This window comes from Thermobia domestica, chromosome 4 (genome assembly GCF_964235325.1).
Source record: "Thermobia domestica chromosome 4, izTheDome1.hap1.1, whole genome shotgun sequence".
NCBI lineage: Eukaryota > Metazoa > Arthropoda > Insecta > Zygentoma > Lepismatidae > Thermobia > Thermobia domestica.
Genome location: NC_137457.1, coordinates 20,219,028 through 20,237,325, shown reverse-complemented (window position 1 = coordinate 20,237,325; position 18,298 = coordinate 20,219,028). Strand labels below are relative to the sequence as shown.

The following is an 18,298-nucleotide window of genomic DNA, read 5'->3' as shown; positions in this document are numbered from 1 at the left end:
AGGCCATTTTCTTCGACCAACGACCTATCCTACTTATCTTGGTGTGGTATTCGATAACAAACTCACCTGGAAGCCTCACTTTCAAAGACGGGCGCAAAAAGCATCAATTAGTTGAAATCTTTTACTCCGCCTTACGGGTACGACGTGGGTACTAAAGTGAGGATGTCTTACTAAAGACATACGAAGTTTTCTCCTACCTCTTCTTTCATTTCTTCACATTGCCTCGTGCCATGCATCACCTAAAGTATACAATAAGTTAACAATAATGGAAAGCCATGTTATTCGTCTGGTATATTGGATTCGATTACTATATCCAAATAACATGGTCTACGAACACATAGAATTTCCAACCATTTTTAATCATCTTGCTACACTCCGTACAAGATACATTCAATCACGCACTACAAATGCTCATCCCCTCCATCTTGATACCTTAAGAGTTGATGCTCTTAGAGATGCTCCATCTCGATATCAGCACTCACCGCTCAACATCCACCCCACAATCTATATTCAAACAACAAATTTGGACACTACAGAGAGAGCAATATTTGATATTTACATCGCCAGAGATCATCTACCTAATTCTTTTCCATTTTAGCACATGTTCTGCACTCATCACTAACATTGGGCTACCATTACGTCTTACATCAGTCTCAAGTCGCCCCGAGACAGAAGATCTATTTCTCATGTGTCTCAACTAATGTTCCGAATGTGATTGTGACGTCAATGCACTTCATATCATTATCATACCTGTGTTTATATGCTTTACGTAACACAATTTATTCTTTAATTATATACTGTATATGTTTGTATATTTGCACCGTCCATATGATATCTTGCACTGCTTTATGTATTGTTCATCTGTCCCTACTAATTTTAAGTGGCTTTCTTTTGAATTTCTTTTGGTTTTGCCTGGCACTAGATCACCTATGGTATATTCATTAGCACTACCAACTTGTATTGAAACTTTTACCAACGAGAGGGCGTAACCCTCTAACGGCTGGTGTTGGTTTGTTCTAATTGAAACTAAAGCTGATGAAATAAAGAAATTAGGTGATTAAAGAACTTTCACAAAACCTAATTCCTTACCTAACAAAAATGTGCTGAATTGAGACACAAGTAACACGATAGTAGTAGTCATTTTGTGTTGTTTCAACACCTCATTTTTACAGTGTACGTTTGTAAAAAATATATTGGGTAACTTATTCAGTAACTCTTCACATACTCTTGTAGTTTAAGACATTCCTCCAAGACGCCCGTATCCACTCCTAATTGTTCTTGATTTTCCACAGACAGATATTCCGGCCTGGGTTTGAAAACCACTGAACTCCACTGAGCTGGTAACACCGCAATGTACTCTGGTCAGTTGCTGAGTAAATTTCCTAACGTGTGGTTTTTGAGAAAGAAATGGATGCAATCTACTCGAACACATTTCCTCAAATAAAATGTTGTTGAAATTTGGGATGGATCACTACAAAATAAATCAAAAGCACGATTATCCTTACGTAAATAAGGTGATAATTTGAGAGAAAGAGAAGTGATTTCCCAAGGAAGAAGTAACATGTTTGTCACCAAATCAATCCTAACCTTTAAATGTTTCAGTTCATTAATCCCCATATTAAGAACTGGGTCCATATTTCCACCAATATACTTTAATCTATACACACTGTTTTTTAAATATAATATAAACCTTCACACGTTTTGAACTACCCTTTTTTAACTATCCTTACTCCTGTAAACATTTCATTGCACATTTTTACTTGGTACGTCAAGGTTTGATTACAGCTCTCAAAGATTTCTTTATCAATAATTTTAAGTAAAGCTGATGACCACACGCCTACATCACCTCGCCTACGTAATCCTACACCAAAAAAGCTAGAAAAGCTACAATTGATTTTCTTGAACAATTATTCTCTAATGACCCACCGTTTTTAACTTCATCTCCATTAATTTCAAAACATTCTAGAAGTTACCATGATCTTACATAAATACGAAAGTTCTTACCACGTCAATCACAAGCAGGAGAAAAACTAAAAAGTTTTGAGTTCTCACTTGCTATTCCACACTGAGAAAAATAGACATTATTCCCTTTAAAATTACCAATGTTCTCTAAAGACCCAAAAATCTAGATGCAAATGGATTTATTTTAAAGTCATTAATTTGAGAAACTTCACTATAAGCCCCATCACTCGCAATTCATTTTACAAGTTCAGTATTCCCCACTGGATTTCGAATTTCGGAGGAAACGTAAACCGATACTATCGCTATTAGCTACAAAGAGTGTCTTAATCTTTATATCAACTTCCATAAATTGATTATTGAAAGATTTAAAGTATCGAAATTGTTTGAGAATTGAACCCAGGACTTAAGTTTCTTAGTCGGAGCTTCTATCCTGTTAGTGTTCGTTGCAAAGCGCCTTTTCATATTCATACCCATGTTCACATTTAAGAACCTTTAATAAAGCAAATATTGATTATTACCTGCAAAATTAGCTACTCTATGTAATTCACCACAAACATGAAACCTCCTCGCTCTCTTCAATCAATCTCATCGAAACTTTCATCAATGCAGTGTACACTTCTAAATTCAGTTGATCTAAATCATAACATTTATTTTCATCAACAAATCATCTAATGGCGTAGGGTAAATCTTATTTTAAATCTTATATATTAGAATTATATTTATACCTTCTTCCGTGTTTTGTACCTGGTTAATCACCTTGGAATCCACCTTTTACCAATAAAGCTCTAAACATTAATTTTTGCATTAGTTCGGCAGCAGTCATTGTAACTTTTAAAACATGGGTTGTGATAGATGTTAACACTGCTTCTTAAAAATGTTACTTCTAGTTCCTTTGAAATATTTCGATCACCAAATATTTTGTAGCTATTGAAAACAGATAGTAATCTTGTTATTTAATTCTCCAATCATCGACAAATCACGTTAATATTTTACTGTGTGTGGACTTAGTAAGAAATTGTTGCAAACAGGCTGTAGTTTTCTTCCCTCTGTGAGATATTGGTGACAACGAAGATATTTCATATTTAAATTTACTTTGGTCATTGTTGCAAACATCTTTTTTGTCCACATTTAAGACTCTTATGTATTTGTGTATTTCCCTTAGAAATTCTCATCCCTTCTGAAAAAGAATGTGATGTTCTTTTATGTCTTTATGTGTGACGAACGTAGCAATACTTCCTTAAGTAAATTATATATTCAGACGATAAACGTAATGTCGATAAATATAACAGAAACTTTGAAATTGACTAGGCAAACCTCTTTGGACAGTTGAAGTGCGAACGTTTGTAGAAGTACATAGAAAACAGCAAATTCATACGCTCTTGTCCTGTTAAATTATAAGATTTCATACTCTGTCATATTTCTTTTAACTGGTACAGCGTGCTTTCCTTGAATTGATTCTCATCTCGCATTTTGCTGGTCGTATGATCTAATATTACCTTGCAATTTGTAACTTTACAATCACTTGTATTGACTCATAAAATTGGTATATAAATTGAAGTCATGATTATAAGTCTTCATAAATGTTCAACATCATGTTAACAAGTATGTATTGTAATAAAGTATTCCTTGAAATTTTTGTTAAGATAATTCGTAGTTTAGGTACTGACTATTTGTGTCATTTAAAATCACTTTAATTTTCCCTTGTATATTCATGTGCTATCGTGTCATTCCGCTTAATTTTTAAATTATTATTCTGCGTACTTATGAAGTCCAAGAAGATATGTTCCTAGTATCTGACATTTAGGTACGATAGATGTCTGGTACCTCGTCTGAGTCAATTGTGTTTCTCACAAGCTCTAAAATTTAGTACTTTCTAGCTCGCAGGTGTATTAGTTGTGAAGATCGCTGCTGGGGCGACAGTATCACAAGACGGTTTCAAATGTATGCAGGAATATACCTTGAATATTAAATGAATATCTATAAATGACTTTTTTATTAGTGTGGGTAGAAATTTTGGAGCTTCGTTTGATAACGATCACCAAGCAGCACAGTATTCGTAAGTGGTGCATCTAGTTTAAAACAAGACGATGCATTATCAAGAAGGAATCGTCCGGCGATCCATCGACAAGGCGCAAACAGTGGAGTATGTTCGTTTCAGTTTTACGAGAGAATCACAGAAACCTATGGTGAAAACACGCTGAAAACTGCAGATATCGTAGTCTACTGTGTGCTGGAATATCTGTAAGAATCCGAAATTTTACCCATAACGGTTTACAATATTATAACTAAAGTGACATATTGAAATGACTTGAGTTTTGAAATATCACAACTGCTTTTTTTTTGCCTCGACTTTCCCTTAATCTTACAATGTGTGTCGTTTGGGATTGTGTAGAATAGGTAGCCCAAAAGCCATCTCTACCAGCCAATATATAAATAAATTGCCCCTTAATACGCATTACATACTTAAGTCGCGTAGAGCACGAAATTATGCAACGCGTTCGGCAGGATTTTAACTACACGCTTGATGTAGGTCGAGATACAAAGGAGCACACATTGAACAACTGTGGTCTTAAAAGTGTTAAATAAGTAATGAAACAAAACACTTCGAATTGTTCTTTCTTCTGAAAAAAAAATATGTATGAACGGTTTAATAAACATGAGTTATTAACTAATTTAAGCTCGGTGACTCATTTTTGCAACATTTTATATTATCTATTACGTTTGTTAATGATTTTTATTCTCTTCCTGAAAATGCATATACAGTATACTTTTCCTCTGAAGACATACCACAAATTAATATATTTATGTTTGTTTTGATACATTGACTATTTGTGGTTGAGGTAAGCATCTGAATGTAACTTTCCCATTAAGAAGAGATAATTGGACAAAACAATAGCAGAATTGTGGAACAAAAGGTTTGTATAATTAACATATCTTCCAATGATTTGTTAAATTTTCTGATAATAGAAATTAAAGTGTCCATATTAGCTTCAAAAAATATATTGGTTATTAAGAAATATTTTGTTGATCTTTTAGCTCTGTTGATATATGTGTTGTGTTTTCGCATCATCTGGCACGAAATGTATGAAATAAAAGTGATTTTCTTTCTCTAAATTTATAATTCGAGTTCTTATTAAATTATTTCTAAATACATTATTAGTTAAGAGTAAACATATCCTAGTATGGCAGCTAAGATATCCGCTATCCCTTATACCAGCATTGTCACTCAAGTCCAAGTAATACAAATACTATCATAACAATACAACAATGTAGATGCTAGACTGAAGTTTTAAAAAGCTTCCGAGAAGCGTAGTAATTTCAGTTGTCATATTGTATTGTAGATATAGTTTTACATCCTGCACAATTAGCATAGCTAAGGTTATCTTAGAATCTTAGAAGCTGACGTAACCTTATGGAACGGGTATTCCGATTGGTGCATTCGATTCGATAAAATAAATTTACGATAGTTATATTGTGGAAGAGTAAATCTTATATTGAACAAGTACCAATTTTAACTTGTGTCACTGCATATATATATATCGGATGTGCTTTCTTTACTTTGATACGTTCATATATCCTAGTTTTCAGGTACAAACCGTCAGGGAAATTTAGACTATATTGGAAGAGAGCGATGAGTTTGATATCAATGAAGCCACTGCAATAGATTTATTTATGACTCCGCCCTGTTGTTCGTGAGCACATAGAGAAAGACAGTAGAGTTGGGGATATTGAAAATGATGAATGTTATCTAACCGGTAGTTAATTTATAGCCAAAAAACAGAACTCGTTTTGAAATGCGATTAGGTAGAAAGAGAACTAATAGAAAATGGTTGCAGAAGAATTTGCCTCAAAGGAATTGCGCAAAAAGATTGAGAATGCGGAAACTAAGAGGTTTTCATCCACTCATGTGCAGAGACGTACGGACCCATCAAATTTGTTTGAGATGCTTTACCTACGAATTAACACACACACATACTTCAGTCAAATTTTTTATGCGTCGTACCAAATGACAACAGTTATTTGTATCTTTCTGAAGTTAACCCGGGTGAACTCGTACAATTTTCGTAACGCGAGAACTCCCACCGGTCATTCAAACCGATTCGAACTAAATAATATTGTGAAACGCAGAAAATGCTTTTTTGTTAAAAGAGTTCACATAAGATTTTTTTAAATTTAAGGTATTATATGGAAGTATTTAACACATATTTTCTTGCGGAGAATACCCACGAGAGTAAAATTGTGATCTATTAGAAGCACATCTGCGAGAGGTATGGACATGTAATAGTGGTTGGTTGTTATATTACGTTCACTATTAGAAATGAGCTGGATCAGCCTTTCAACTATACTCTTGACGCTTCTTATCAACTTAAAGAGGCTATTTGGCTGCTTACCACTGTACAATTCAATGCTGTATGAGTAAAACGTGTGTAAGTCTATCAGCACGAATAATTTCAAGCCATATTTGGCTGGCTTGTTTGGAAAATATTGTCTATACTTGCATTTCTTACGAAAGGCTTCCACTGATAGTTTTATATTTTACAATATTTTACATTCACTTGGTGAGTAATTCCCCTTGTACGTTTCCGGAAATGCGTCAAATAACTCTCTGATACTCGTCAGATTGACAAAACTCTTCCATTCTTCAGAGTTTATGATATCGTCAAAGTGTAAATGACTACAACAGAAATTGAAACTTGTCCAGGAACATGGTCAGTTTGTACCTTTCTACTCCTGTCTCATCACTAGTCCGTAGGTGCTGAGAGCGCCGATTTCTAAGTAACTTTGGGAGAAAAGAGAGCATCATAAAAAATACATATAAATAAAAATACATACATATAAATATATACTCATAAAATACATGAGGCCCACTTGAACATTGGAGGCCCGGGCCCCCAGAATTTGCGCTCTTGCTTTCAGATTGGTGTGGTTACATTTCAAAAGACCACCCAAATAAAGAAGACAAATGAGAAAATTTAAAACGGTCAAATCTAGATTTAGTATCTCGTTCTCTAGAAAATTCTTTTCTATGCCCATTAATCAAAATATTAGAATAGTGTACTATTTTCGCAAGAACATTATCTTAAAAAAGTAACTTCCAGGATTCCAATGAAGTTTCCACATTTTGAACATGATGAATTGGTCCCGTTAAAAGCGTTACAATGTTTTATACATGCAGGAAAAGACTGTATATTGTTGTAACGCGAGAACTCGCACTGGGTCGAACCGACCAAAAATAAACAATACAGCTCTCTAATTGTCGTAGAAACAGTAAACAATGTTTGTTTGACAATGGGGTTGTAGGGGAGGGTACAAAGAATAAAGTCACGGCAGCCCATGAGCCTGTGGCGTGTTTCGGAACTATGGTACCAACCTAAATACACCTTCGATGTTTTCTCCGCTATGCGAGTCCTCGCGGGTTAATGATAGGTGTAATTTAATAAGTGATTACATGCTACTTCCCGGGAAGTGCTTGTTTTTAGAGGGAAGTCCGAACGTGTGAAATGAATCTCTGTCAGGTGCAATTCATTACAATAAGTTTCATTATATAATGAGGTTTGTACAACGTGAATGGTAACACAAATTAGGCGAAAATGATTCATTATCTAAGATAAGAAAATATTACATATACTTCGCGTCAACTGTATCAAAAATACTATTTGGAAAATAATCACGTCCGTCGAAAAAGCTATGATCTCTTATTTCAGAAGACATAATTTGAAACAATTTATTGGATGGAGACCTATTTAATTCGGTTATAAATTTAAATTTTCCATTGGCTTATTTATTTTATTTTTAAGTATAGCATGGTATTAAGAAACGTACAAACACATATAAAGAACAGTTGGTGGTAGAGTACTCATGAAATTTTCAGAACCTATCAAACGTTTTAAATAGCATTCTACCTCATAAAATATTTGCGGACAATTATTTTATGTCGTTAATATCATTTACAAATGTACTGATATAAGTGGTGGTTTAGCTGGTATCATTAGGCGAAACCGAGTTGAGAACTGCCCACTAAAGCTAGCTGCGTCTATACAAAAGGCGAAAAGGGTTAGTTATGATATGTAGTGTTCAAACAATTCAATGCTCAAGTTGAGATGGAATGATAATGCGGTTGTTAAGCTAACTTCACTATGTGAGTGTGTTGAACCATTAGCAAATGGTTCTAGGTATTCAGTTTCTCAGAAGAAAATGTCCATAAAGCAGCCATACATGGTTGAAATGTACAATATCTATAAGGAAGGCACGTGTCAAATGGACCAATATGTCAGTTAATACAAGGTGCTATATTAGTTCTAAAAAGGTGTTGGCAATTATTTTCGTGCAGAATTGATATGGGAGTACAGAATGCATAGTACTTACATAGGTATTCAGGTTCAGTACCACACAACACTGAACTCAATCTTCATATGTTCCGAAGAGAAATTAGCTTGGTTTACCTTCTGAATAATGATCAATGAATAACAACACCAGGTCCAACAGTTACTTCATTCCATAAAAGGATATCAGATAGTATACGTTAGAACAATGCTGGATACCTAATTGTACCCCAGGAAAAGAGAAGACAGTGTAAAAAGTGTAATTCCCATACAAGAAGAAAACTTCGAAGTTCAATGTGTCCTCACATGACTAGTGCTTTGAAAAGTTTTATTTCAGTAAATAGCAACGTATCAAATGACACTTCGCAGTGCCATGGAAATTACCCACTTCTTTCTTACAATAAGTCACAAATGCTGTAACTGATTTTGCTCCCAATAAGCATTAAGTATCTTATCAAATTTCTTCTGTAATGTAAATTTGGTATGATGTATGTGCTCGGTGATTGCGGTTTCGCCCCACGTACTTTTGAATATAATGTAACCTTAAGTATCGGCTGGTACGTTTTCGTACCACCAAAGTTCTGTAAAACCAATGCACTATTGGATTGAAAAACAATAAAAATGGTCTTCATTAATTTCATTTACATAATTCATACACAAAAACTATAGCTTCCCGAAAAATGTTACGAGAGGAATGTGTTGGAATTTGTAATCAGGAATATCATTTGAAATATGTCTGTACTTGGTTCACAAAATACTTAAACGAATTTTATTGCTGTAATGTAAAATACTTAATATTCTGACCTTATTTGAAAGTTTCATCCTCCCAAAACTTTTTAGCAACTAGTAGAAGAATTACAAAAACTTCTGAAGAATAATATGTTACTGTATAATATACAGAGTTATTCAAAATATCCATCATTGTAGTACAAAAATCACCCTTGAACTAGTTATGATACATGAGTAAGCTGATAAGGGCTGAAAGTTAGTATCTGATATAGGTTTAAACTCAAACATTCATCGTCTCAGCATGCAGCTACTAGCACTTGTTATTATTGTGCTGGTGGAAGGAAAGTTATTTCCAAGTCAGTGGCTAAAGAAGTGTTCAGCAAAGAATAATGTATTGTTCTTAAATGGTGTTGCTATGCACTGAGCAAGGTATCCTACCCAGAAGTGTGATAGGTATATAATGATCCACTACACGAGAGTAAAAAAAAAAATGAAAAGTAATATCGAAACTACCAACCGATAATTTACATATGGTAGAAGTATCAAAGACAGAGAGGGATGACGAAATCAAAATTGCGTTGCAATGCAGCACTTTAGTTTAATGCATTATATTTTAGTGCATACAACATGCATCATGGACTAGTCTTGCCAACATTCCGGATATGCTTCAGTTTACAACGCAACTGTTTCTACTGCGCAGTAAGTTTAAACGACAGAAGGTAGCGAAAGGCGACTTTGATATTTATAATGACATTTTGCGGAGAAATGATGCATAATATCAATAAGACAATATTAGCATAAATGACATTGCATATTCTGCTGAAGCGGAGTTTATTTTAGACGGCCACCTGAACTATTATAACTGTGCTAATGGTTATATGGAGAACGCCATTTGACAATTCTATTACCTAGTATACAAAAACATTTGTTTAGATAGAAGTGACGAAATACAACATTATTAACTTTTCCATACATTAATCATAAAATGAAAGTACGAAATAGTTCTTAAGACATCGTGAATAGTTTTTTCTTGTCATATAAAGTCCTTATAGAATTGTATTTGTGTTACGATCTAAAAACACGGAGTGCTATTACATGATGATGGGGGCAAATCTTATATGACACCCTACCTGTAAGATGGAATGGAGGAAGATGTGGGGCAGAAACTCCTATAAGATGTCATGCATTTTATTCTTGGTGAACAGATAAAATCGACTGTAATAAATTCAATCACTTGCTTTCAGGAATTCTGTAATTAAATAATAAGTTTTTCTCTTCATGATGTTTGAAATTTGTAATGTATAGTTGCCAACAGTGTTTTATTTTCACCTAACTTTCAGTTTCATATACAAAAATGGTAAACTGTATCCCGTCAACGAATATCAATACGTCAAAAACAATTTCAGATCTTGTTTTTTGAGAACTGATCTTTGACTAATGTGTTGCCCATAGAATTTGTCATTTAAAATTGTGTTTTGTCATATGCAATTTTGTGGAATGAAAGACGGCTCCTACGTTTCCCACAACTATGTTACAAGTGCAGTTTTAATGCATTACATAGAAAAAAAACACTTTCAACATTCGCTTTCTTCTGGCTAGGTATCATGTCACACGTGATACCCTCGATAATTTTGTCTCTAAATAAAAATGTCAAATACAAACACCACAAATTATAAATAGTAGGCAATCGGTCAAAATGTGCTCAAATTAACATTGCTGGGAAACAACGTGTTATAAGTACTTCTTTCTTCTTCATTCAAGCTACATCTAATGCAATGTGTTCTCCGATAAACACGTCGTAGTTTTCCTCCCATCTCTCCACGTATCTCTATTTCTGGCTTTATCCAATTCCTTTAATGTTATATAAAAAGTTAAAAGTTTCTGTTTTTAATTTCGGTATGCTCCACGAGTAGTTTCCGAATTTTACGCAAACAGTATCGCTGATAGTAATCGAAATTGTAGAAAGAGTAACGGATGAGGAAAGCACTAAAGATATTAATGTAGTGTTTGCAGTTTAGACACTAGCGTCTCTGGCATGTAAAATTTGGGGAGACATAAAGAAAGTTACTTAAATGGTACTATCTAGCCCAACCTCTTTATTGTCTTCCATTCCATTCCTTACCTTTCTGCTTACCTTCGTAGATACCTTGAGGTATATCAAGAACTCTGTTATAAACATTTCACAGTATGAATATTGCATTCCAAATAAGTACCAGGGTGGGCTGATAAGTTCTCGGCACGACCTAGAAGGACTTGAGCTGCAGACATGAAAGTGTGAGGCTATTCAACATAGTCCCCTCGAAGGTCAACACACTTGGTACTTCGATGCTGCAACTGCTTCAACCCCTCCGAAGAAAAAAAATATTTGTCAAGGTCTGCAAAAAACTGTTCCGTAGCTGTTATCACCTCTTCATCGCTGTGAAATTTCTGTACTTTCGGCGCTGTTTTGAGATTTGGAAACAGATAATAATCAGAAGAGGTAAGATCTGGCGAGTAAGGTGAGTGGTCAATGCACAGAAACTATAGGTCGCCCAGAAAATCCATTGTTCTGCCAGCCTTGTGGACGAGAGCACTGTCCTGCAAGAACAAGACTTTCTCGTCCTCGTGTCAACTTTCTTTGACGCTTTTCTTTAATAGCATCTTTTACCTTAGCCAGCAGACTGCAGTAATACTCTGCAGTTATGGGTTGGCCCTTTGGAAGGTAGTCTGAGAACAAAACACCATCCTTATCCCAGAATATTGAGGCAAGCACCTTCCCTGGGGACTTTTGTGCTTTGAAATTTTTTGGGCCTTGGAGATCCTGAGTAGCGCCACTCGGATGAATGCTGTTTAGTTTCCGGATCAAAGTAATGCAACCACGTTTCATATTGGGTAACAAGCCAATTAAAAATAGTCATTGGAGTTCGCAAAATGCCGTAAAAACACCTGCTATGATCTCACACGTTCGCGTTTCAGATCCGCGTTCAAACATTTCGGAATCCATTTCGCAGAAAGCTTATCCATGTTCAACTGATCAAACATTATTGTCCCAACATGTTCTTTGGATATATACACTGTCAGCTATGTCCTGAAGCGAAATCCGTTTGTTGCTGAAAATCAGATCATGAATCTGGTCCAGTTTTTTTTTTCGTAGTTGACACTGACATTGACACTGCTACACCTGTCACCATATTTTGTTGAAAATTCACCACGTTTGAAGTTCGCAACACCATTTCTTCACAACGTTGTATTCACCGAATGTGTGTGGCATGCAACCATAGATTTCCTTGGGCTACTTCTGTTGCAGGAAGAAGAACTTCATTATATCTCGCAATTTCTCTTTGGTGAATTTGACATCTGGCCCCACCATGGTTCATTCAATTACCTGTAAAATAAAAACAATTCATGGTAGAATCGTGAAAGTTGGGACTTAAACTTATAAAAGATCAGCATTTCAAACGTTATTAATTACGCCAGGGTAGTATATACGGAACGTGGTCGGGCCGAGAACTTATCAGCTTATCCTCGTAATTATTATTGTTCATATGTTATTCTCTCGTGAGTAATTACAATAAATCACAATAAAATATTAAATATTTTACTTTACAAAATATTCGATAGGACGTGTCTCCCTCGACCCCGCGCCAGAGTTGCCCCTGACTGAATATTTGCTTATTTGCACAGAATGTCAAACCACACATTTCTCTTGATAATTGTTTACATAAAATTTTACCCTTCTATTATTATTATTATTATTGCTTAGATATTGTAAGAGCAACAAAAAATAAATGCCTTTTATAATCTGCGTTTAGGAAATAATACTTTCTTAGAACCAAACTTCAGTCCAGAATTTTTCACGTGTTTCTTAACTCTTTGCGACATTTTGGGGTCTGCTTGTTCGTATTCTTGCTGCGAAAGGAGTTGTAGATTAAACAATCAAAATTAGTTGTCCCGTTTTGTATGTTTTTCATGATTTTAATTTAAATATTTTATATTCATTTTACAGTTACGTGCGTTTATATATATCTTGCTTTGATTAGTTATCATCGAGAAGCTACAAGATCATACCTCGGAGTTTCTCTACCAGTGACATCGCAACAACATTATCCTATTGGAAACGTTGCTCCGTTACAGAACAATACACCGGAACAATTTGGCGTCACGGAACCGCATGGATTTACGTACAATAACATGGTTTAATGAATCAGTATAGCATAGTGTATTATTTTGCATATTTCAAAATACCGTAAATACTCACAAAATAACAGTGTCAAAATTTGTGGGTATTAAATGAGGTTTTCCTTAGTTGCAAAAAATGAGTTTTAGTGAATGACCACCTTGAATGAATACAAAGAACCAAATTTATATGAAGTAGAACACTTTGCATTTATATGGTTCAATGCATATTTTAAAATTACAGTTCCGTATTTGAAAGACAGAAAATATAAGCTGTTGTAAGTCAGTTTTATGAGATATTGAAAAAGTTGTATATATTAAATTACTAATGTTTAATGTTTATAGTGTTATCATAGAATTTATTTCCTCCTATGCGTATGTGAAATATTTATCAGAGAAATCCTCCTGAATATTTTTTTCGAAATTTTGTTTATTATAATTTGGCATACAATTACTATATACATGTATATAATAGGGGTTGTTTGAGAGAAAAGTCAAATAATGTGTACGTATAATCTACCATAATGTATACGCAGAGTTCAATAGTATGATTAGAATATTCGTAGGTATCTGTGTAATATTTTAAAAATCCTCGGTTTTCTGCTGATTCCCAAATCCTCTAATTATACTTAACTGATATGGCAAAATTGAATATTTAAATTAATTCGATTTCACATACTTTGTAGATATGACGAATCCCATCGAGAAACTGACTGTACTATAATACTTTGCAACTACCTCGTGTCTAAGAAAAAAACACACCTTGACAAAGTAAGAATTATCTCATTTGGAAAAGTTGTAAATTAACTCGTGTCTAAGAGAAAAAGGACTTGATTAATGAAGAAATAAAATATTTGAATAAAAGTTGAAAATCAGCTATTTTTTGACGGAAAGGTCAGTTTGATATCGTAATTGTGTTCTATATCACGGAATTCGCTGTCTTTCAACTAATCTTAAAATTTTCTAAACTTTTTTTGTGTGTAAATTAGTGTTTTGTTTTTGAGATACGAGGTAACTGCAAACTACCGTCAAAATGCAAAATTCGATTTTAGATTGTACCGTTACATATTTGATATATTCAGGCTTGTTGATTTTGAACACAAAGAAGTAGACTTAGTAACAGTATATGGTGTGTAAATCGTACGTAAGTCGTTCAATGTACGAGGGAGTATCAATAAATCTTCGTCCTAGAGAAGAAGAAAAAGAGGTGCTACCTTCATTGTTTTTTTCATTTGTCAAGGTAGTCTTCCTCGACCTGAATGCACTTGGCCAATCTATGTTCCAACATTTGTATACCCTTCAAACAAAACATTCGGCGAAACTTTCAAAATACTCCTTTACCGCACGAATGACATTGTTATCACTGTCAAATTTCTTTCCCCGTTGTCGGTACTTCAAATTCGGAAATAGGTACAAAACACTTCGGGCCAAGTCTGGTGAATAAAATGGGTGGCCGATCAATTCGAAGCCAAAATCATTAATGACTGTCGTTACAACTGTTTGCACTTTGCATGATAACTTTCCTCTTTGTTTCTGCGGGATGGTTTAGCGCAAACTTCGGATTATGTTGACGTAATAATCACTTGCGATGGTCTGCCCACGTGCCAAATCGTCAATGAGTAATATTTCTTTAGAATTCCAGACGAAACTGGTACCATTATCTACACGGCGCTAGTTCGAAGCGGAATTTACAGGTGCACGGGGAACCTCGGTGTTTCTACTCCATAGATTGCCGATTTGTCTCCGGATTTAAATCATGAACGCAAGTCTCATCTGTGGTTACAAATTGCTTGAAAAACATCCCTGAGTTAAGCTTTATCTTAAGACTGTTTGATACGTTTAACATCAATCATTATGGACTGCATTATACCATATGATATGTTAGTCTTCTCTACGATTTTTCGTATAGTCACTTTTCGATCAGCCATCACGATATCATGGATATTGTTTACGTTTTCTTCATTCGACACTTGCATGGGCGACCAGCACGTGTTGCGTCCACACGTGAATTCTACCAATATTGAATCCGTGACATAATCATTCTAGAATTGAATATGACGGAGAAGGATCAGGGAACGTACTCACCAATTCTTCACGGATTTGCTTTCTTTTTAGTTGTTTTTTTCAATAGGAACTTTATCACCTCACTTTACTCAGAAGTCTTCATTTTCCTCAAATGTAAAAACCGGTTCATTCACACACCTGTAATTAGAAAAGAAAATGGGTTAGATACTGGTGATTTTTTTACACCACTGCATATTAAACTACTACCACACTGCATATTAAAAAGAGGATGGATCCTATATTTAAGGGCATCTGGCTGAAGACTTATTGACAAACCCTCGTATATTCAACTAAACTAAAAGAAAAAATAAAGATAAATTTCTAAGGTATAGAAACATGTATAAGTGGTTCGCTTGGTTACGTTTCTGTAAATCCATACCTGAGAAAGTGAAATATGATAATTTTTTATACTTATAAAGCTGTAAAAACTAAATATACATCTTCAAAATTATCCGATGGAAATAAACCTTTAAAATGGCTTAAGTATCTATTGTATTTTGTTCGGATCATATTGTTTTAAGATACGAACATGTCTTCTATCTCCAGACTTCTTCCTATGGTATGTTTTCTAGACTATGACCGACCTTTGTGGGTTTATCGTAAATAAAACTATATTATCTCTCTCTCTCTTGTTTCACTTGCTCCAAACTTTGGTTTCATGGCTTCCAGCGCCCACAAAAGGTTGTCATAAACCATACAAGCAATCCTCGTCTCCACCGACCGCTGGAATGATATCGGGGGAGAGAAGAGTGCTTGCCGTAAAGATAGATGAACAAAACAAATTAATGTAAATAATCTATATATTGTTATAACGCTCTGTAAAACTATAAGCAATTACGGCTAAGAATTAAACGTGAGATAAAAATTGCGAGTACTATGTATTGTAATTAAACAAAAAATATACAATAAGTAAACAACAAGCAAATTATATATTTAACAACCTGAGCGCTCAAAATGATTACTCTGAATTTAACTTTTATTTTCTTAAGATCATTTACTTTGATCAGGTGGCTTTTTCAATTTGTAAGAATGATTCTTTCTCAATTCTACTTACAGTTTGCGTTGGCGGCATGGAATAAGAGTAGTGAATAATTTATATAACACTCGCGTTTCACTATGCACTGCACAAGGAGGGTGGGGATTAAGTCAGCCGCAATTTCCTCTTCTGCGCTATCCTCTCCACATAAATCTGGTTCTCAAATCCAATCCAACAGTTCATATATCACACGAAAGAAAGCGTCCAACAATCATACTGCTCACAATAGGACCATCGTTTGGAAGTGCTTCTTCGTCGACTGCATCGAAGTACGTTTAAAACTAGCTTGCTAGCCCTGTATCTTTTCCACTACAACTCATAAAATCACAAAATAAATTTAAAATCAAGACTCGTTTTATAATCACGTAACACCGACACTTGGTTCCTTTTCTTCCACCTTTTAGGAACAACGACGGGCACAAAGCTCTGGAAACTTAAAATCAGGTCGACGGGCTGGGTGCGAGCCCGTGTAAAAGCCTACTCTACGTGCGGGACGCACGACAGGTGCGGAGGCACCCCTGCCTAACCGAGTCTCTTCAATAGACTGACTTGCTGTTTTCGTCAACTTCTTGTGTTGCTTCTCGAAAGGGAAAATCCCGATTTTGACTTGAAACGCAACCAACTGATGCAATGGCTAAACTTAGCGATGAGACTTCTTGCTGGAATGTTCTGTGGAGTGATTCTTCTTTCTTTTTAACCATAAAAGGACTGCTGGGCGATTCGATCGAAGTTGGTTGCTCACACACACATTCAAACATATATGTATATGCTTGAGAAGAGAGAGAGTTCTTGGAAAATTTCTATACGAGGTCTGTTTATTAATTTTGAAATTTAAACTGACTGTCTTTCTTCTCTTAATTAACACGATTAATGAGCACCAAAAAATCCGTAACAAGACTAATATCTGGAATCATTAATAATTTTATCCAATGAAAATTTGACTTTGTATCAATATGCACAGACAAATACCATGATAAAATGGTGAGATAATGTGCATTAATGCTAGTGCTGTGCAGTTGTAAAATATATATAATTGAGTGTAGAACAACCGTATGATAAAAAGGAAATTTTTATCACTCATCGTCTGCTAGTCTTCGTCTGCTAGCGTTTCTATTTCGCATTCTACGTCTAGATCTCTTTCGGTATGTTGACTTGCAGAAAGCTCTAATATTATTGGCGGTGCAGTAACACTCTGAATATACGTGACATTCAAATAGTTTTCAACAGGCTTCTGTTGCTCTCAAGTAGAACATTTTCATAACCACTCATAAATAATACTCGAAACAAACCATAAACGGCACGAGTGTAATGTCTAAAGGACGGGATTCTGCCATTGCTATACTTATACAAAAATTTCTACATTTTGCTAATATATCAATCACAATAGTAGTACCAATAATATTTAAAATGTTAAAAATGTCATTTTAAACTAAATCCATATACGACGTGTTTATTAAGTTTGTACATGGCTTCCAGTACAAGAAGGTAAAAAAAGGCAACATAGTCTTTTTCACCACCTCAATTGAGATACCATCCTCCACTAAAAGTACTTGTTGACTTATCTCTCTTATGTAATAAGGAAACATGTGACTTTAATAGTGTTCTTAATAGTGACTTTAATAGTGACTTTAATAGCTTTATTTTAAGCCGTATGAGGATCTGGTTGTGCCTACTTTACGTCCGTAGTGTTCTCGCAGTTCTGGTGGACCGTCTCACATAACCTCGCTGCTGAAAGGGAAGTTAAACTGAAAATCAAGTTAACTCAGCAGTTCTGGTGAAATATAAGTAAGAAGCTTTCGCAAACCCTTTACTTTCGCGAGGCAAGTTTCTTCATCCGAAGTACAGAGCAAACAATTTCAAAAGATCTGGGTGCTGGCCACGTATGGCGATGGTGTTTGTTTGCCATTTAGTTATATCAGAGAGTAAGCAATATGGAAATACGACATTCCACCTTCGTAATTCTAATTTTCCAAGTTTTCAGTATATAAAGTAGTTCACCCTGAACACATCCTTTGCGGATGACTAATGA

The 18,298-nt window shown here is 34.9% G+C and overlaps 1 protein-coding gene across 2 annotated transcripts in view; it reads left to right on the top strand.

Annotated features, from left to right (window-relative positions):
- LOC145683270 (uncharacterized) overlaps positions 1-15,457 on the top strand; it is a 168,890-nt gene extending 153,433 nt beyond the window's left edge. For both annotated transcript variants that reach the window (XR_014130993.1, XM_081754636.1), the window contains one exon: positions 13,000-15,457. Coding sequence is in view for 1 of the 2 variants with exons in the window: in XM_081754636.1 (XP_081610762.1) it covers positions 13,000-13,193 (194 nt within the window). In the remaining variant the exon portion in view is untranslated. The remainder of the gene's footprint in view (positions 1-12,999) is intronic.
- The last annotated feature ends 2,841 nt before the right edge of the window (positions 15,458-18,298 follow it).